Source organism: Hipposideros armiger, unplaced genomic scaffold (genome assembly GCF_001890085.2).
Source record: "Hipposideros armiger isolate ML-2016 unplaced genomic scaffold, ASM189008v1 scaffold_1045, whole genome shotgun sequence".
Lineage (NCBI taxonomy): Eukaryota > Metazoa > Chordata > Mammalia > Chiroptera > Hipposideridae > Hipposideros > Hipposideros armiger.
Window position 1 is genome coordinate 125,826 of NW_017732395.1, and position 21,282 is coordinate 147,107.

Below are 21,282 nucleotides of genomic sequence, written 5' to 3' on the forward strand. Positions count from 1 at the left end.
GCCGTCGCCAGTGACTCACGGCAGCCCAGCTCCAGGTTGAGCTGTTGTTCAGCATCTCAGCTGTGGAGGACAGTGTCACTGGCCCTCATATGTGGGATCCGAACTGGGGCCCTCTGGCGTCCCAAGCCAGTTCTTAACCATCGTGCCGCTCGGCCAGCCCAAGCTTTGTATTTTTTTTAAAGATTTCATTGAGGAATAGGGGAAGGGGAACAGACAAGTTGCTGTCCTCTTGTTCTTCAGTCTAGTTGTGGAGGACGTCGTTTCACTGGCCCATGTTGGTATTATCATTGTGCTCTTCCTAGGTGAGGCAGTTGCTTGCTGGCCACTGGATGGTCGCTCACGGCGGCTCTTGGCAGCTCACGCCCACTGCTGACCACTCACAGTAGCTTATGGGAGCTCACTTCAGCCTCTGCCGTCGCCGGTGGCGACTCACGGCAGCCCAGCTCCAGGTCGAGCTGTTGTTCACCATCATAGCTGTAGAGGGCGCAGCATCACTGGCCCTAATGTGGGATCCGAACCAGGGCCCTGCTGCTCAGAGCTGGCGTCCCAACCAAACTCTTAACCAACGCGCCACTCGGCCCGCCCACTTTCTGTATTTTTGTGTGAAAAAGATATCAGAGAGGCTGGCCAAGAGGGAGAGGGCTGTGATGCATAGTTATCATAAATCCATGGTCTGACCCTTAGCTTTATAGGACCAAAATTTTGCTTATTTTTTTCACTCAGGGCTGATCAGGCTGGTAAATCAAACTAAGAAGAAAATGCTTCATGAACCCAACAAGAAATAGTTTACTTATAGTTGGAGCATAACTGGCTAAAGAAAAGAAGGTCCTGCCCTGGAGATAGTACTATGGAACAGAATGTTAATGTGGGGAGGACAGAACTAGAGCAGACAGAGGTTGCCATTGAGCTCTGAAGGTTGGACGGATTGTCTTTCCTTTTTCCCAAAGAAGAAAGAACCAGGCTCCCCCTTCCCTGAATAGCTTTGGCTCTGCAGCTTTCATTCTGTGTTTCAGTGCGTATTCTTGTCAGCGTGTGATAGTTTCCAATTGCAGCTGTAGTAGTTACAAACCATATTATTACTTAAAGCCTGGGGCCATTTTGTTGTGGATTACTGAACCAATAGTTTCTAGAAGCTAGTTGAACAAACAGTGGAGAAAGCTGTTAGGTACTTTTTTACACTGCAAGGTTTCCTTATGGATGAACCATCTGAAGAATGCTTTCTGTGTTTCTTGTAGACAGTCTAATCATCAATGCTTAGAATTTAGGCATCTCCGGAAGGGACTGGGTCCCTGGAGGGAATTCATTTGAATTTGCCCTGTTTAATTAGGGAAGGTAAAAAAGGTTGGGTTTGTATATTTTCGGCTTTCTTCTTCCCCAATGCCTCTTCTCACTTCCCTCTTCTGGGAATTAAAGATGAAGTGTGGGTCCACTGATCCTTGTTTGAAATTCTTGGAGCTGAGTGTGTTTCTGAATTCTAGTTTGAGAGGAGGAGCTTCCACAGCCCCCACACCAGGATCTGGGCCAGCACCTGCTAATTAAATGTATTATTTCTTAGCAGGTGGTGTAAAGAAAGACCGTAATTGTCCTCAAGAAGTCAGTTTTGCCCTCAAATGAGTATTGTACCACATTTGAGGAGAGCACTTGGTTTGCAGACCTTTTTGGACTGTGAAATTGCAGGGTCAGGGATCTTGGCCCTGTCCCCTTGTTGACTGTGGTGAGGACGGAATGAAATAATGCAGATAAATCTCTTAGCACCCTGCAGTGGAAACACTTGTTCAGTGTTGGCTGCTGTTGCTGTCATCTTTTTTGATGTGGTTTTAAGAGATGAACTAGAGACTGTCAACATATATGTGAATGCCCACCCCCGGGAGAAGGCACTTGGTGTACGCTTCTGTTGTAAATAAGTTATTGGAGGCACTGACTTTAATTTTTAGGGCATGAGTTGACTCTGATGGGAATAGGCAAATATTGCCTCTTACGGGATTTGTCATAATTTTAGTGCTATGGGTTAATCATTAAAAAAAATTTTTTAATGTAGTTTTAAAGATAGTGTTAGGATTCATCATAGTCTATTACAACCAGCATTTAAGAGTAGTTGTTCCTGATAGAGGTTCAAGTTTTCCTTACTTGGTACTAACTCATTTTAAGTTGAGAAATAGCTTGAGAGTTGAGAATATAGGAAATAATATCTGTATGTTGTATATAATATGTATTCTATATAAACATGTTAACCCAAGTAATTACATTTAAGAAGTAATCAAATACATACGCTTTAATGGGAAAACTGAAAAATACAAAGCAGTTTTGGTTTCAGAGTTGGGGGAATAAACAGGTATTATTGTCTTAACGTTGTTCAAAAGTAACCCCTGTCTTTATTTGAATTGGAGGTGGCTCACCTCCAATAAATCAGTGATTTCATATAAGTATTTCCCTCATTTAACTGAATGGTAATTTAAATACTCATTTATCAAAATATGTTACTGGTTTCAAATATTTGAAAATTTGTATCCAGTTCTTCTGGTGTAGCAAGTTAAACATAGCCTGCCTTTCCATTGGTTAATATGTTCCGGAGGTGTAACTAAAGTGTTCAGAAGCTAGACTATTTGGTGGCTTTCCAGTGAGGTGAGGGCTTGCCAGCCAGTCTACATAAAGGGTAGCCTTATGTCATCATCATGTGGCTTGTTTGGGGAAATTAACCACACTGTGCATTTGTTTAGGCTTTGTCCAGGGATCTGAAACCACTTTGCAGTCGACATACTCAGACACGAGCTCTCAGCCCACCTGTGATTATGGTAAGTGTGCGCCCCTGGGACTCAGAGGGTGAGTGACCTGCCTTCCATTGGCAGAGCAGTCTGGTGTCTTCTTGCCTTTGGCATTGCTGTCACTCTGTCTTAACTTTTCTAAATCTAAACTTGTACAGAATGGTGCGGTGGGCTGTTACAGTAGCTGGTGCTCTCCTCAGAGGCAGTTATGGGAGAGATGTCTGTTTTTCAGCAAGCTGGAGTTCTTGGGGCCGGAAATTGGTTCTTTTGGCCCTTTAACATTTTGTTAGAAGGATGTGACAAAGGTCTGGCTTCAGAAACTTACTGAGGGCCTGGGAAGGAGAGTTGCCAATCAAAGTACCAAGGATTGATCTAAGCAGAAACTAAACCATTAACGTAGCCCCAGGGTAGTGCATAGGCCCCTTGCGCTAGAGAGGCTGCATGTTAGAATCTTGCAGGTTTTTAGAGATGTCAGGCTGTCTCAAGCCACACAGCTCCTCGCATGCAGGGTTGAGGGAAAATCTCTGATTGATTTCTCAAGTGTGGACAGTCGCACTAAATCTAATTCAGAAGTAGCCACCCGATGGTCTCATACATATTCTGTCAATGTGCTTTAGCGGGCGTAACTGCTAATAAAGCTGGTATTTCCATGGTCTGTGACCCTAAGTGTCTGTTGAGAAGGAGTCCTCTTTGGAATTAATAAGGATAACGCCTTTGTTGCTGAGATGGGTAATTTGTTTTACTACCAAGGTCTGGGGAAAGACTGAACCCACATGTGACATTCCCTTAGGAATTACTGAGTAAATGGACATAAGTAAACTCCCGGAAGTATTAGCAGCTAGTTCCTGTGGGAGAGGGGGACTTAAAATGTTTTGAAATTGAGTAAGGAGGTATCATGTATTTCATAAATGAGGAGAAACTTGGTTTGCATGGCTTCCCTCTCCTGCCCCACTCCTTTTAATCAAATGTAGTACCAAATTGCAAGTCTTTTTTGAATTATTTTCCCTCTGGTTTACATATTCTGGGTCCAAGCATCAGATGTGCCATTTGCAAATATTTTCTCCCAGATTGTGGCTTGTCTCTTTATTCTCTTGTTACTCAGTGTCTTTTGAAGAACACAAGTTCTTCATTTTGATGAAGTCCAATTTACCAATCTTTAATAGATTATGATTTTGGAGTTGTGTCTAAGAAATTTATGCCTAACCCAAGGTCACAAAGATTTTCTTGTAATTTTTCTTTTAGGGGCTTCATAGTTTTTACATTTTACATTTATTTTGTTATCCATTTCGTGTTGATATTTCTACAAGGTGTGCAGTGTAAGTCAAGATCCTTTTTTACCTTTGTTGAAAATTAATTGAACATATATATGTAGGTCTGTTACTGGACTGTAATTCTGTTCCATTGATTTATGTGTCTAAATTTTCTCCAGAACCACACTTCCTTGATTACTATATAGTAAGCCTTGAGATCAGTTAATGTGAGTCCTCCAGGTTTGTTCTTTTTCCAGAATTGACTTGGGTATTCTAGTTCATTTGCTTTTGCATATAAATTTTAGAATCAGTTTGTCCATTTCTATAAAAATGCCTGCTGAGATTTTGAGTAGGATGGCCTGGAAGCTATAGATTAGTTTGGAGGAATTAACATCTTAACAATATTAAGTCTTCCAACCCGTAATACTCCATTTATTTAGATCTTTGATTTCTTTCATTAAAGTTTTGTAGTTTCCAACAGAGATCCTGCACATTTTGTTATATTTATATCTCAGTATTTATCAGTAGACAATCATGTTGTGAAAGAATAGGGACAGTTGTATTTTTCTTTCTGGCTTAAACTGCAAGAAAAATATAACAACATTTAAATAACAGTTTGAAAAACCATCAACCAACATCCCACCATTTTAATATTTAACTTTTGTCAGTATACCTATCTTAGGTAATTGAATAATTTATAGGTGAATAGAATTGTGTATCCTGCTTTATTTTACTTACTGTTAGAAGCATTTCTTTGTGCTACATAAAGCTGAATAGATTCTCTTCTAATGCCTACATGAGATATTTCACTGACTATTTTTCCTCTATAAGTTTGCTTACCGTGACCATCTTCTTTAGTCGTGTTTGTTTGTTTCTTTTTTTTTTTTAAATTGTACTTAAAATTCCCTTTGTCAACAATGGTCTCACCTTTTCTGGGGATGGACGTGAGTTTGGATGTTCTTTTGGAAGGGGTAGGTCTTAGGGGTCCCTAAATGCCATAGTGTAGGCAAAGGCTTCCATCCAAGGGACCCAGCAGGGGAGCCCATCAGGGAGTCTGGTTGCTCCCAGCATAGCAAATAGCACATAGGGGCTGCTTGTCTGAGCCTGTCATAGCAGCCAGTGGCCTGCCCTTAAGCTCGCAGAGTCAGTGCCCACTCCTGCTTCCTGCCCTTGTGCTTCCTCGCTGTTCTGCTGGGTCCTTAGCAGTTGAACCCCAGGGGACCATATTCTAGCCTCATAAGCAGAGCCCAGATGGGTCTACCTTTGCCTCCCAGTCCTGTCTCTTGAGTAGTGTCCAATGTCCCTCATGCAAACAGCCACGTGGCCAGGCTCTTGTTAGCTGCCAGGGCTAAGTGTGCATTATTCCTTGTGTGACTGCCAGCCTCCCTTCTTGCGTCAGTCACTCCTTACGTGATTCCTTCTCCTGTTACTAGTTACATGATTCCCTTCTCCTGGCTGTCTATTGCTGCTCACTGGTTAGTAGTGTCTCTCCTTTAACATGCAGTACTCTGGGCCTTAGTAGTGGCCTGATCTACCAGCCTCTTCGGTGTTTGCTCAGGATGACAGTTGTTGAATAAATGAATGAATGAGTAGCCTCTGCTTTGGTTTCCCCAGACGGAAAGGATTTTTGCTTTGTGAGCTCCCTTGCACCCATGTTCATTAATTGTACTGGTCACCTAAAGTGTCTCGCTGGTTTTTGACACCTGCCATTCTGTTTGTGTACTGGATTGAGGAGGACCTCAGCCTGCTCTCTGTTCTCCCTGGCTCATCTTCTCATTGTGTGCAGTCTTGCACCCCTGTGGCTGGATTCTGCTGTTTATCATCCTACCGTCTCACTAAGCTTTGGTCCTGCCCTGGGATGAGCATGGTTTGTTTGTAGGGCAGAGAGAACCGGGAGGAGGAGATGACCCTGGGCTCTCACCAGAGATATTGGGAAGGTGGTCGCCTGTTCTCGTGGACTCTCCTGGGGAGGAAGCGTGTCTGCTTGACTCAGTTGACTTTGCATTTCTTTACTTCTCAGTGACTTTGTGTTCCTGAAGGAATGAATTTTTCTGATGTGCTGTTTAAACTCCAGAGCATATTTAGTTTATAATCCAGAGTTGTGTGTTGTCCTTCCCTCTGCTGATGTCCAGTACAACACATAATTCAAGGGCTTGATGGCCCTCCCTGTTAAGGCAGACATTTGCGGGACTAGGGTGGTCAGTTTCTCTGCTCCAGATGGCTTTGTTGGGCGAGTTGAGTGACATGACTGCAGAGTGGATATGGGCTCTGTGCTGAGCTGCTTGTACAGCAGACTCTATGTGAGGCACTGGTGCTTAGCTGGGATTGGGGTAATCCTCTAATTTTGGCTCCTCAAGGGAGGAGTAGAGGAGCCAAATTCCTTAGCTCTGGGAATGTTGCAAAGGGGAGGCTCCTTAAACAGCAGATGGTCCAAGCCACAGAAGGTGGAGCACCAGGACAGCAAGTGGCCTGGATCATTTACATGGTGCTCGCAAGCTCCAGGTTTCTCAGTTAAGGACAGACAGGTTCAGTCTCCTACAGCCAGTCAGATACTGGGAGTCATTGTCTTCATTTGTGCCTGAATTAAACTCTCATAAGCAATTATAAATGTAATTGCCCTTTTACTTTTTGTAGGATATGGAACTTGGAACTCTGGGACAAACAGAGGCAAGTATGATTCCTGTGATCGCTCTCCTCTCCCTTGGTATTGAACTGGCGTGTTTCTGCCACTGTCCAGTTTGGCCCCGGGTGTTGGTGGGCTCTGGGCCGGCTATTCATTCACAGAAGGCCTTATTGGGAGGGCTAGGGCCCACCCAGCCTTGGGTGGCTAGGGTCCCCAACTTGTCTCTGTTTGTCTCGCTGTCTCTGCCTCTCTTCTCCCTATCTGTGCCATCTCCATCTGTATCTCTCATTGCAGGCTACGAGAACTATGGTTATGGCTACGGCTATGGCCAGGATAACACCGCCAACTATGGGTACGGTATGGCCACTTCAAACTCTTGGGAAATGCCTAGCTCTGACACAAACACAAACCCTAGTGCTGCAGGTAGCGCCAGTGCCGATTCCGTTTTGTCCAGAATTAACCAGCGCTTAGATATGGTGCCGCACTTGGAAACAGACATGATGCAAGGAAGTGTGTACGGCTCAGGTGGAGAAAGGTGAGTGGGTGCCTGCCTGGGGGCTGAGGCTCTGCAGCGGTACCTCCCGCCTGCTGCCTGCTGGCTTCTCCTTCTCTGAATCATCTTCCTGTCTGCTTCCTCCCTCCTTGCTCTGTTGCTGGGGCTCTCAGAGACTCTGCTTGGGTCTAGTGCACCTCCTTTCTCTGGCTTTTGTCCCCCCTCATTCCACTGCCTAACGGCCAGCCTCTCCCCTAGCTTGTAGGGGGAACAACAAGTCCAAACTGGGCTGCCTTCACTGTACCCTCCAAATGGCTCTTAGGAGCAGGGTGTTAAGTGGCCCTTTCCTCTGGAGACAGCCATGTGGAGTTTGAGCGAGACTGTGCATCCTGCCCGCTGTCAGGGCAGGACTGACTGGGTTGAGTGTGAAGAGTAGGGTGAGCCGTTGGGGCTGATCACAGTGGGCTGGACCGTTCCCACATAAGGGACAGGGCAGATGTGGACACTTCCTGGCTGCTCTTCAGTGTCTGGCAGATGTGTTCCTGTTGATCCTTGGAAGTGCCCTGTGAAGCACTGTCACCGACCTCTTTCTGCAGATGGGGAACATGAGTCGTAGGCAGGTCACATGCTGGCCTGAGGCGCCCAGGAGTAAGTGGTGGAGCTGGGCCTGGCACCCAGACCTGCACTACTCCACAGCATCACGTTGTGGGTGTTTGTCGCTGTCGGAACTGGTGCTGGCCCAGGAGTTCTTGTGCCCTAGCAAGAGGGTCACATAGATTTCTAGCACAGAGCCTAATGGCTCCAGCTGACAGATGGGACAGAGTGGAGAGTAAGAAGGGGCCTGGCCAGGCACTGCTAGGGTCAGGTGAGACCGTAGGGCTGCTGGGAAGCAGAGGGTGCCAGGGGAACTTCCTTGCATGGGCTCTGTAGCAAACAAAAAGTGTGAGGGGAACCCCCAGACACACCCTGCCCTCGTGCCTGGTAGGTACAGTGCTTGGAACTAAGGCTGTCAAAGGCAAGGAGGGGCTCGGCTCTTGTCTCTGCAGCCATGTGGACCCTGTACTGCTGCATATGCACCACCTTGCCACATTCTGGAGCCAGGGAGCAGGGGTGAGGGATGGAGTGGCAACTGGGTAGCACTGGCCGCTTCCTGTGCCTGTGAGATGAGTAGGGTCTGGGCCTATGGGGCTGTGGAATGCAGCCACGGTTAGAACAGCTCTCTATGGTGCCCTGTCTCCCCTGGCAGGAGGTTTGGCCTGCCTTTCCTGTTACTGTGTAGGGTTTGATGCCCAAGCCGGGGCTCCAGGTTGATTTGATAGAGCACTTTTTCTAGTCCCTGGGCAATCTTGCAGTCTTTCCTGGGAAACGCTCCCCATTTTGTCCCCCTTCTCTTTTTGGGTAGTGAAGGTTTTTGGAGGGTTTTGGGGATTCCCCAAGCCATGAGAGATGAGACCAGCACAGGGTTTCTCATGGGTGTTATCAGCCCATTGGACAGGCATTCATGTGCTGGAGAATGCTGGGGTGCTCAGCTCTGTGCCTCCCTCCTCCCCCGCATGCGCTGAGGAGCATCTTTGGGCATTGTGGCTACCAAAGACACATACATGTGTTTCCAAAGGGCTAAGGGCTATGGGATGTCTCTGCTCCTGAGACCTACTCCACCCCAGTTGTCATTCTTAGGGTCCCCAGGCAGGTGAGTGGCAGCATACAGTCTTGGGAACATCAGCTGACAGGCCCTTCCTACTTCTAACACTCTACTCCTGAGAGGCCTCTTAACTGGCATTTCTGAACATTGAGCCTCTCTGGCAGGGGGCATAGGTGCTGGGGCCGGGCTTCCTGTCCCCAGGACAGGGAGGTTTGGGGGAAGGCAGGGCGATGGACCTGAGGCCCTCCCTGATGCTTGCCTCCTAACTTTGCAGGTATGATTCCTACGAGGCCTGTGACTCGAGGGCCGTCCTGAGTGAGCGTGACCTTTACCGGTCGGGCTACGACTATGGCGAACTTGACCCTGAGATGGAAATGGCCTACGAGGGCCAGTATGATGCCTACCGAGACCAGTTTCGCATGCGTGGCGGCGACACCTTTGGCCCACGGGCTCAGGGCTGGGCCCGGGACTCCAGGAGTGGCCGGCCAATGGCCTCAGGCTATGGGCGCATGTGGGAAGACCCCATGGGGGCACGGGGCCAGTGCATGCCTGGTGCCTCCCGGCTGCCCTCCCTCTTCTCCCAGAACATCATCCCCGAGTACGGCATGTTCCAGGGCATGCGTGGTGGGGGCGCCTTCCCAGGCAGTTCCCGCTTTGGCTTCGGGTTTGGCAATGGCATGAAGCAGATGAGGCGGACCTGGAAGACCTGGACCACAGCTGACTTCCGGGTGAGTGGAGGAGGCCTTCCCTCCTGGTCCCTGACTGGGCAGAGCAAAGCGTCTGGGGTCACCCACCCTGACCTGGTTCCCTTTCCGACCCAGACCAAGAAAAAGAAGAGAAAGCAGAGCGGCAGTCCTGATGAGCCGGATAGCAAAGCCTTCCGGACTGACTGCTCAGACAACAGCGACTCGGACAACGGTGAGCCAGGACACTGGCCGCTGCCCTTACCCCTTGCCCTCTGGGGCTCCTGCGCTGAGCGTGCCTCCTCTCACCTTCCAGATGAGGGCACCGAGGGGGAAGCTGCAGAGGGCACTGAAAGTGCGGACGCTGTGGAAAAGGGCTCCAGAGCAGTAAGTTGCCCTGGCCCGTGGACTCTGTCTGTAGGGGTGCCGGTGAAGAGCAGGCTGCCTAAACCCCTGTGCCACAGAGCTGGACTCTCACGAGCCACAGGCTGGCCTGAGGCAGCTTTGCACCCACGTGTGACCAGCATATGGAGGCAGGGAGCTATGATAGAGGGAGCAAGGCTGTGGGCAGGCCGCCCAGCCAAAGGCAGTATGAGCCCTCTGTGCAAGGGCTGTTGGGAAGAATGTGAGGCGCCTGGCCCATAGCAGAGCCACTAATAAAACAGTTGCACATGCTTTGACATTGTATTTTTGAAATCGTGTCTTAGGAAGGAGAAGATGAAGAGGGAAAAGAGGAGGGGAAAGAAGACGGCAAAGAGGATGCAGACAAGGGTGAGTCTCCCGAGTGGCCTGGGCGCTGGGGTGGCTCTTCCAGGCACTCGTTGTGGGAGGGATTCCAGCTGAGGGCAGGGTTGTGGCAGAAATGTGGCCAGCTGGGGCCCTCCCGTGCAGGGCTGGGTATGGGCTGGCAGGGGACGCCTTCGCCTCTGTCCCCTTCCCGCTCTGCCCCTCTTCTTCCAGGCAGAGGCTATGGGTGGCAATGGCTCCTGCTTAGAGCATGGGTTTTCACTTTGGGTGGGGGCAACAAGCAAAGTGTGGGGGAGCCCCAGGTACACCCCTGCCCTTGGTCCCTCAGTAACGCGCAGTCTGAGTCCTCAGTGGCTGGTGTCCGAGCTGGGACCCTTGGTGCAGTTTTTATGGCTCTGGTTTGCGTGTCCTCTCCCTTAGCGCCTCTCCAGCCCCTGTGTTGGGAGTCCGTGTCCCCCCACCCGAGTGATGAGCGCCAGCAGGTACCTAACAGTAAATCCAGCCTCAGCCCACTGTTGCCGCGGTGCCCGGTGAGGGGTGGGCAGGGCCGTGTGAGCTTTGGGGTCTTTGCCCCTGGGAGCTGCGTTTAGGCTCCAGCTGGAGCCTCCCTGCTTCCCGCCACCCAGCCTCTTGGAACTTGTGCCAGTGTTCCCACCAAGACAGCCTCTGTGCCTTCCAGCCTCTCCGTGGCCCACTCTGCAGAATGTGGGTGTCCTGGAGGATGGTGGGGCCAGTGGGTGTCCTCCCCTCTTAAGGGCTTAGGCCAAAACTGTTCCCTGTCCAGCCCAGGGTACTCGTCTGCTCGCGGCCAGAGGCCTTGCTCAGACAGCTGCTCTCAGAATGGACCCCTTGGAGTAGACGGCGAATGCTCCAGCCAGAGGCCACAGAGCCTGCCCTGACCTGGTGGAGCCAAGCTGGTGATTGTGCCCCTCTGTTCCCATAGGGCCCCTGAGCGCCCAGGATGAGAATGGCCAGACTAAGCGCAAGTTACAGGCAGGCAAGAAGAGTCAGGACAAGCAGAAGAAGCGGCAGCGAGACCGCATGGTGGAAAGGTAACGAGCTTCCCTCCACCCCTTTGCCTCTGCCTCGCAGTTGGGCTGCCAACAGGAGAGCAGGGCCATAGCTCTGCTGCCTCACCGCCCTCTGGCCTCCCTTGGGAGCCACCACCTGCTCGGCCGTGCATGGACCCTGCTTCCTGACAGGCCCAGCTCCCAAGGCCTGACTCATCCCTTGTCCCTCTGTGGCCGCCTGGCGACCGCTGGCATCTTTGGCCTGAGACCCAACACTGCTCGGCACCGTTGCCCAGAAGCTCCGGCGCTTGGTCACTCGGTGCACGAGCCCCGAGGTGCACTGGGGGCCTGATGCCCCTGCGGGAGGGGGCCAGCTCATCAGAGACTCAAGGTCCAAGGCGCCTGTGCCACCCCAGCTAGCTGCCAAGAGGCCACCGCCGTGCCCAGGAGAGATGGCAGCACCTGTGGGCTGTGGCAGCCTTGGGCCTGCCCTCTGCCCTGCCCGCCGGCCCTGTCAGGCCGGCCCTATCTGCGGCTGAGTCCTTCACGCCCCTTGGTCGGGTCTGTCTGCCCTCAGGGCTCCCGCACTGGCGCTTGCCTCCTCCTCCTCCGCCTCAGACTCTTGCTCTTGCTGGACCTTCCTCAGCCTCGCCGGCACCCGGCCCCTGGGCTCTCCAGACAAAGCTGACCCCGTGGCCCAGATAAGGACGTCCGGCAGAGGTAGGGACCCGCCCCGAGGCCTCGGTGGCGGCTGGCCTCCTCCGCCCCTTGCCACGGCGGCCTGTTCCAGCCCAGGCCCCAGACCCCGGGCTTCTGCTGTGGACACCAGGCCCAGACAGAGCACCTCGCTCAGGTGACTCCAGGCTGCCCTCTGGCAGGCCGGGCGGGCGCCCTCCTTCCAGCTCAGACTGGTCTCTTCTCAGAAGAGGAAGATGAGGCAGCAGGTGCCCAGGCCTGCTTGCCTCCCATCCCTCCCAACACCACCCCCAAGCACTCTGAGCAGAGGATGGGCTGGGCCTTTCAGTCCCCCAGGCCCCAGAAGGAAGATGCAGCACCTTTTCGGGCCCTGCCTCGGGACTGCGTACTCCACTCTGCACCTCAGGGCCACCTGGCTCACGCCAGGGCATCCTTCTTTCCGGTCCCCAGCTGGGCCAAGTGCACAAGCTCCTGCCCAGCCTTGGTAGAGAGGTCCTCCGGCAACCTTCCAGCGACTCCTTGCCTGTTGCAGCAGCTGCTGCCTCAGGCTTCAGCCTCCTGCCTGTGGGAAGGAAGAGCTCCTTCCCTGTCCCCTACGGTGCAGTAACTGCAGCCTGCAGACTTTCCGTCCCTTTCTGCTCCCAACCCCACTGGTCCCAGCCTGTCCCCCTGCTGGGACTGCACTTCAGAGGCCCGTGAGCAAGGCCTGTTCAGGGCTTGCAGCTGGGTTGGGTGAGGCAGCAGCACTGTTTTGTGGGACCCTCGAGGCCTCAGCCCCTCGTTTCTCTCCTGTGGCAGGATCCAGTTTGTGTGTTCTCTCTGCAAATACCGGACCTTCTATGAGGATGAGATGACCAGCCACCTCGATAGCAAGTTCCACAAAGAGCACTTTAAGTACGTAGGCACCAAGCTCCCCAAGCAGACGGCCGACTTTCTGCAGGTGAGCCTTGGAGTGGCACAGCTGCTCCTTCCTTCTCGGACCCCTCAGGACATAGAGCGGCTCACGCAAACCTGGGTCTCTCCTTGGTATTTCTTGGCAGGAGTATGTCACCAACAAGACCAAGAAGACAGAGGAGCTCCGAAAAACCGTGGAGGACCTTGATGGTCTGATCCAGCAGATCTACAGAGACCAGGATCTGACACAAGGTGAGGAGGTTCCATCCCACTCCCACCCAGCAGGGCCTCAGAATGCCCTCCTGGTCGTGACGCCCTTCTTCCTGCAGGGAGCGTCAGTGAGAGCAGCCTCAGACCCACGTGGAAGTGGCAGGGTGAAGTGTGGAGCTAGTCGGGTGTTTCTCCCAAACTCCTGGGTCTGTCTTAGGCATCTGGGACCAGTGGTGCCTATTCCCTCCTCCTTCCCTACAGAAATCGCCATGGAGCATTTTGTGAAGAAGGTGGAGGCAGCCCACTGCGCAGCCTGTGATCTCTTCATTCCCATGCAGTTCGGGATCATTCAGAAACACCTCAAGACCATGGATCACAACCGGAACCGCAGGGTGAGTGGCCACCAGAGTCCTTCCACCGTTCTGTGGGGAAGGCCTGGATTTATGTACCTGCTGGTGAGGGATGCAGGGGGTGCGGAGGACAGGCAGATATGGACATTTACAGTCCAGTGCAGACAGTGTAGCTATGGAGAGAGGGGCAGGAAATGGGGACTCTGCGTGGGAGGAGGTGGCATCAGAGCTGACCCCTAAGGAGCAGTAGGCTGTGGGATATGGGGACGTCCAGGTGCATAGGGGCCAGTGGCCAAATTAAGTTCAGAAACCAAATGGAGAAGCATACAGTTCATGTGTTGCTAGAGGAGGGATTGGACTTCAGAGGTTCCCGGGCTGAGGGGTCTGGGCTTGCTCCTGTAGGCAGCACAGTTTGTAAGTGGGGGACTAACAAGATTAGAGTTGCTGTTAAACTAGAGACTTCAGGCACCTGGTTTGGGAGGGAGGCGGGGCCCCGTGAGGGCCTGCTGCAGTATCAAGACCGAGGTGTGCCCCCACCTTGTGAATGAAGAGAAGGGCGAGATAGAAGAGCTGTTTGAGGGAGTGACCAGGAGTCCGCTATAGCTCAGATTCCTGGCTTGAGTACCTGGTGGGTAGTAGTGCTAAGATGGGGAGGGGAGTGTATGGTATAGGAAAAGAAATACATTTTGGTAAGAAATTGAACAAATTCTCTTATTTTCCAGTGTAACCCCAGTGCCTAGCTCAGAAGCCAGAGTAGGTGTGTTTTTGGTTGAATGGGTGACATGCCAGGTTGGAGGCGACTGTTAGAGATCGGGTGTGATGGAGGGGCTGTGTAGCGTAGGGAGACAGCTAAGAGGACCAGGTCTGGGCTAGAGAGAAGCTTGGCTGGAGGAGGCTGAAAGGATTTATGAGCAGGTGATAGCAGCGAAGGGGAACGTAGAAAATAGCATTTATCAACCTTTTCCCATTCCCATCAAATTCACCTCTGGTCTTTCCCAGAGCAGTGATTCTCAACAGTGGGATGGGGTTGGGAGTCTGGCTTGGGTTGGCGGAGGAGAGTCAGGATTGGCATATGCCACTGAGAGATCTGGAAAGATAAGGAAAATATCCATTGGCTTTGGCAACAGAGAAGCTGTAGGGATCCTGCCAAGGCCGGGTTCTTGGTTTGGGAGCTAATTAAGGGGTAGGGAGCGTGCAGATTGTAGGGGATGGACAGTGGAAAATCTGGGTGAAGTGAGTGATGGCTAGCAAAGTTTAAACTCAAAGTGGACCCTAAAATAAGTTAAAAGAAAAAAAAAGAAAAACAGCCATAACAACTAGTATGATTACTTAGAAAGTTACTTAAGAAGGTACCAGAAGTAGTTAGTTTATGGAGATAATTTGAATACAATTTAATTACTATGTATTTTAAAATTCTAGGCTGTAGAAATGAATGGAAAGCTTCTAATCATTATTTTTGGTAACAGCTTTATTGAGATATAATTAATATACCATATAGTTTACCCATTTAAAGGATGCAGTGCAGTAGTTTTTAATATATTCACAGTTGTGCAGCCATCACCACAGTCAATCAGGACATTTTCATCACCTCACAGAGACCCATACTCTTTTATCCATCACTCCCCAACGACCAGTGCTTAGGCAACCACTAATCTATATTAGCTTATTCTGGGCATTTCATACAATTGGAATCACGTAATATGTGGTCTTCTTCCACGTAGCCATAGTGTTTTCAAGGCTGATCCACATTAGCGTGTATCTGAACTTCATTCCTTTGTATGGCTTAAAAATATTCTCTTGTATGGATACACCACATTTGGTTTGTCTTTTCATCAATTTGGGCGTTTGGATTATTTCCACCTTTTGGCTATTATGAATAATGTTGTTACAGACATTTGTGTGGACATGTTTTCATTTCTCTGGGGTATGTATCTAGGAGTAAAATGTCTGGGTCAAATAGTGTAACTCTTTAACTTCTTGAAGAACTGCCAGACTGTTTTCCAAAGCGGCTGCCCCATTTTATATTCCTGTCAGCAGTGTATGAGGGTTCTGATTTATCCACATCTCACCAACACTTGTTACTTGACTTTTTGATTCTAGCTGTGTTGGTGTGAAATGGTATCAATTCTAGTTTTTATTTGCATTACCCTGATAACCGACTAATGATGATGAGCATCTTTTCATAGTTGTTTTTTTTTTTTTACCATTTGTCATCCTTGGAGTTGGAAATGCCTGTTTAGATCCTTTGTTCATTTTTCAGTTGTTTGGTCTTCTGAATTAAGAGTTCTTTATATATTCTAGATGTAAGTCCCATAGCAGACATCTGCAAATATTTTCTCTCATTCTGCGGGTTGATTTTTCTTCTTGATGTGTCTTGCAGCGCGAAAGTTTAATTTTGATGAAGTCCCATTTATCTGTTTGTTTGTTTTGTTGCTTGTGCTTAGGGTATCATATCTAAAAATCCATTGCCAAATCCAAGATCACAAAAATTTACCCCTATGTTATTATGTTTTAGTTTTAGCTCCTATAATTTGGATCTTTGATCCATTTGAGTTAATTTTTGTATATGGTGTGAAGTAAGGGTCCCATTTCATTCTAGTCCAGGTGGATATCCGGTTGTCCTAGCACCATTTGTTGAAGAAACTATTCTTTCCCCACTGAATAGTTGTGGCAGCTTTGTCAGAAGTCAGGTGCTACGTGAGTTTGTTTCTGGACTCTCAATTCTACTCTATTAATCTATGTATTTATCCTCATACCAGTTCTACACTGTAGCTTTATAGTAAGATTTGGGATTGGAAAGTATGAATCCTCCAACTTTATTCTTTTTCAAGATTGCTTTGGCTGTTCTGTGATCCTTGAGTTTCCTTGAGTTTTAGGATCAACTTGTCAGTTTCAACAAAGAAGCCAGCCGGTATTCTGATAGGATTGTATTCAATTTCTAGATCAAGTTGGGTAGTATTGCCATCTCAGCAATATTGTCTTGCAATCCATGAATAAGGGATGTCTTTCTGTATATTTAGATCTTCTTTAATTTCTTTCAACAATGTTTTGTAGTTTTCAAGAGTATAAGTTTTGTACTTCTAAATTTATTCCCAAGTATTTTATTCTTTATGATACTGTTGTAAATGGAGTTAATTCCATTTTTGGGTTGTTTTTGCATGTGTATAGAAATACAATTGATTTTTGTATATTGATTTTGTATTCTATAACCTTACTGAACTTGTTTATTAATCTAATAGTTTTCAGTGGATTCCTTAGGATTTTCTATGTACAAGATGAGTCATCTGCAAATAGGGAATACTTTAACTGCTTCCTTTCCAATCTGGATGCCTTTTCTTTTTCTTGACTAATTGCCCTGGCTAGAACATCCAGCACAGTGTTGAAGAGAAGTGAGAGCAGACATTCTTACCTTTTTCCTGATTTGGTGGGGTGAGCACTAGTCTTTCACCATTATGAGGTGTGATCAAACAATACAGTGAATGTTTAAATAAAAAATGTGTTACAGTAAAAAGACACATTGCCATTAAAACCCCTCAAAATACTCCCCTTCACTTCAGACACACTTATCCCATCGTTCTTGCCACTTTCTGAAGCAGTTCTGGAAGTCCTCTTTTGTGAGTGTCTTTAGTGCATTGTCGTGGCTGCTTCGATGACCTGAATAATTTTGACTTTGGGGAAGAGCCAGAAGTCACACCGTGGTAGATCCGGTGAATAAGGTGGATGAAGACATACTGTAATGTTTCTATTTGACAGAAATTGCCATATACCAGAAGCGATGTGTGACACAGAGTGTTGTCATGATGGGCGATGATTTAGGGCACACTTTAAAACACCTTCTCTCAACTGTAGCTCACACCCGACTGACTGCACTGAACAAGTTGAAACTTGTCACACACTGTTACTAATGTTCGCTGCACATTTTTGTTTTATATGCCTTTTGTTGGATATTAGTATACCCAGTTCAGCTTTGTTATGATTGATGTTTGTATATCTTTTTCAATTCTTTTACTTTACATTTACTCATATCTTTGACTCTGTTGAATGTATAATATATCCTATGTACAGCATATAGTTTGATCTTTTTTTTAAAAGATTTTATTGGGGAACTGGGGGAGGGGAACAGCGCCAGGGAATCGGGGGAAGGGGAACAGACAAGTTGCTGCTGTTCTGCTCCTCAGTCTAGTTGTGGAGGACGTCACCCCACTGGCCCAAGCTGGCACCATCATTGCGCTCTTCCCGGGCGAGGCAGATCAGTTGCTGGCCTCTGGACGGCCACTCACCGTGGCAGCTGGCCGCTCACGATGGCTGCCAGCTATACACGGCAGCCCATGGCAACCCACTGCAGCAGGGGCTGCAGCCTACGCTGTCGCTGGCAACACACGGCAGCCCAGCCACAGGTCGAGCTGCCGTTCACCATCTTAGCTGCAGAGGGCAGCGTCACTGGCCCTCATATGTGGGATCTGAACCGGGGCCCTCTGGCATCCCAAGCCAGTTCCCAACCAATGCACCACTCGGCTGGCCCTGATCTTCTTTTTTTTTGACCATCTCTACCTTTTGACTGGATTATTAATCCATTCATACTTCATGTTATTGATACTATTGGATTTACATCTGTTGTTCTTCTAGTCCCACTTTACTTTTTTCTTTCTTCTTTCGTTTTTTCTTTCTTCCTGTTTGTTCATTCATTCATTCATTTGACTTTTAATTACTGAAGCAAAAAAGATCTAAAACCACAGTGTCTTGAAGAACCATTTGTTCTTGTTGGTCTTGTACCTCTCTTCGAACTTGACCTTGGCCTCCCGTTGGGCCTTGTGTTTCAGATCAGGGTCTCTGAAGCCATCTTCGTTAACCACAGTTTTGTCCAAGGGGATATCCATAGAGTACCTTCTGGGCATGAGGTGATTGTAGTTATAAACTTTCACAAAAGATTTGATCTTTGACTTCTTAGCAGTTTTCTTGCCTATGACAGCTCTCACTTTTCAAGTATAGCAGTCAATTCCAGGCACCAGAGCATGGCTGTAGGGGCAATCAGAGGTGCCATCATCAATGATGACTGCTTTGCATCTGGAGTGGCGTCTGGCCAGAACCAGCACCACCTTCCCAGGTTCATAAACTTGCCCATTTCGACAGCAGCCACTCGGACTTACAGCAGAAAGGAAAGAACCTCTCTTCCACCTGTTTTCTTTTATATTAAATATTTTTTAGTGTAACGTTATAATTTCTTTAATGATTTTTTAATACTATATTTTTGGGCATTATTTTCTTAGTCGTTTCTCTAAACCTTACCTTATACATATTAACTTCTCAAAAATCTCTTTCAGATACAATAACTTAATTTCATTGAGATTAAGTTACTTCTATGTAGCTCTCTCTGCATAGGAGGTTTTTGTATTATTATTATGATATGAAGTATTACATCTAGATATGTTATAAATCCAGTAATGTAATAGAGTATAATTATTACTTTATATAATTTTTTTATCTTTTAAGGAAGCTGACAGAAGAAAGAGCAATTACGTATTTCTAGTTTTTTGTGATATTAGCCCTCTTATTTCTCCTTCTGGATCTCTTCATTTGGATTCTTCCTGTGGAGTTGAGTTACCATCTGTAGCCATTTCCTTATTAGCCCAATTCAGCTTCACTCACTCCCCGTTCTTTGTCCTGTTATTGGCAAATACATTACATTTCTGTATGTTATAGGCCAAACAATACAATTATATATATTGTCTTATACAACTGCTTTTTAAATCAGTTGAGAAGACAGGAAAAGAAATATGCATTCCTAGTATAGTATCTTGTAATTATATAATTATCTTTATTGTTCTTTCATGTGGATTCACATTACTATCTGGTATCACTTGCTTTCATCTTGAACTTCCTTTGGTATTTCTTGTACAGTCTGCTAGCAGCAAATTCTCTCAGTTCTTTATTGCCGTGTCTTTACTTCACCTTCATTTTTAAAAAGATAGCTTGGTTGGGCATAGGATTCTTGGTTGACAGTTTTTTCTTTGAGCATTTCAAATATTTTAAATAAGCTGCCTTCTGGCCTCATTACCCCTGAGAAGTCAGCTTTTAACTTTATTTGGGGTTCCCTTTCAAAAAGTGATGATTCATATTTCTTTTGCTTCTTTCAAGATTTTACCCTTGTCTTTGGCTTTGTGGATTTCTACAGAGCTGATCAGACTGCCATACTGGAAGTCTATCCTTGAATTCATTTTTTAGGAGGCATTTTTAACCTTCATTTCAAAAATCTGGTAAGGATAATACCAAGATGAAACTGTAGATTAGTTTATTATTAAAGAATAAAAGTACTAAGTAAAATATTAGTAATTATCAGTCTATTAGTGATTCAAATGTGTGATACATTTGTGTTTATCTATTTGGAGTTTGTTGGGCTTCTTGGATGTGCAAATGAAAAAGTTTTTCATCAGATTTGTGAAGTCTTTAGCCATTATTTCTTCAAATATTTTTTCTGCTCCTTTCTCTCCGTTCTCTTCTTCTGGTGCTTCCATTATGCATATTTGGGTCATTTAATGGTGTCCAAAGTTGTCAGTCTGGCTATTCATTTTTCTTTATTCTTTTTTCTCTGTGTTTTTTGTATTGTACTATCTCTATAGATCTACAAATTTGCCAATTCTTTCTTCTGCCAGTTCAAATCTACTGTTGAGCCCCTCTAGTGAAATTTTCATTTGTTATTGTATTTTTTAGCTCCAAGATTTTTTGTTTTAGGTTTTTTTGTTCCTTTTTTCTTTTTTTAAGATTTTATTGGGGAATTGGGGGAGGGGAACAGCGTTGGGGAATCAAGGAAGGAGAACAGACAGGTAGACAAATTGCTGTTTTGTTCTTCGGTCTAGTTGTGGAGGACGTCTCGCTTCACTGGCCCATGTTGATATGATCATTGTGCTCTTCCCGGGTGAGGCAATTGGTCGCTGGTCATTGGTCGGCCGCTCACTGCGGCTCATGGCAGCTTACGCTGCCTGCCAGCCGCTCTCGCTACCTGCCAGGCACTCATGTAGCTCATGGCAGCCCACTGCAGCCTCGCTGCAGCCTATGCCGTTACCGGAGACTCAACAGCAGCCCAGCTCCAGGTCTAGCTGTTGTTCGTCATCTTAGCTGTAGAGGGCGCAGCCTCACTGGCCCTTAATGTGGGATACGAACCACAGCCCTGCTGCTCAGAGCTGATGCTCCCAAGCCAGCTCTTAACCAACTGAGCCACTCGGCCGGCCCTTAGCTCCAAGATTTTAATTTTTTGTTATAACTTCTCTTTATTGATATCTCTATTTGAGGCAGTGTCATCATGCCTTTTCCTTCTTCCTGCCCCTTAAGTCTTATCATTGTATTTGCTTGTCTATTTGTTTAGTGACAAGTCAAATTATTTTAGTGAAGTCTTTCTTCCTGACAATGTGAAGCCTCTGATACTGGGCCTTGGAGGAGATAGCCATGGGCAAGTGCACAGCCACCCTGGGATAACAGTGGTTTTGACAGGACTGTCTTTCACTGTCTCTCTCCTAGACTACAGTCAGCTGTTAAACCCCACAAATTATTGGCTGATTGCTCTATTGTTTTCAACAATGCCTTGAGGCACTAAATTGCTCTCAATATGATTGAATTAAATTTGGGCTTCTTTACAGGGATTGTTTTTTTAAGGTCATTGTTTGATGAAATTTATTCTGAACCCAGGGAGGTTCTTAGCTGTGTGTTTTACTGGTTCTCTCTGGTAACCTAGCTAGCCAATGGTTTAGTTTACATTGCTAGCACATCTACTCCCTTCATTTTAATTGCTTTTCTCCACACACTCCACTGTTTTGACAGAGTCCTTAGTCTCATACTTCCAGGTACTCTTGCAAATGAAGTAAGTTCCTTTGGGAAGAGATGCGAGAGCTCATTGTTTTTAAGCCCTTCTTTACTCGCTTCGTAAAATC

At 47.5% G+C, this 21,282-nt stretch overlaps 1 protein-coding gene and 1 pseudogene across 2 annotated transcripts in view; one reads left to right on the top strand and one right to left on the bottom strand.

Annotated features, from left to right (window-relative positions):
• Window positions 1-21,282, top strand: part of AKAP8L (A-kinase anchoring protein 8 like) — a 28,657-nt gene that overhangs the window by 3,031 nt on the left and 4,344 nt on the right. The window contains exons 2-13 of one of the 2 annotated variants that reach the window (XM_019631750.1): window positions 2,718-2,792; window positions 6,647-6,679; window positions 6,930-6,987; window positions 7,090-7,170; window positions 9,045-9,498; window positions 9,592-9,688; window positions 9,770-9,840; window positions 10,161-10,224; window positions 11,144-11,252; window positions 12,705-12,846; window positions 12,947-13,052; window positions 13,272-13,402. In XM_019631750.1, the coding sequence (XP_019487295.1) occupies window positions 2,718-2,792; window positions 6,647-6,679; window positions 6,930-6,987; window positions 7,090-7,170; window positions 9,045-9,498; window positions 9,592-9,688; window positions 9,770-9,840; window positions 10,161-10,224; window positions 11,144-11,252; window positions 12,705-12,846; window positions 12,947-13,052; window positions 13,272-13,402 (1,421 nt within the window). Of the gene's footprint in view, window positions 1-2,717; window positions 2,793-6,646; window positions 6,680-6,929; window positions 7,171-9,044; window positions 9,499-9,591; window positions 9,689-9,769; window positions 9,841-10,160; window positions 10,225-11,143; window positions 11,253-12,704; window positions 12,847-12,946; window positions 13,053-13,271; window positions 13,403-21,282 lie in introns of both variants that reach the window. The other variant, XM_019631748.1, reaches the window with a different exon arrangement.
• Window positions 17,842-18,549, bottom strand: LOC109376061 (60S ribosomal protein L27 pseudogene; annotated as a pseudogene).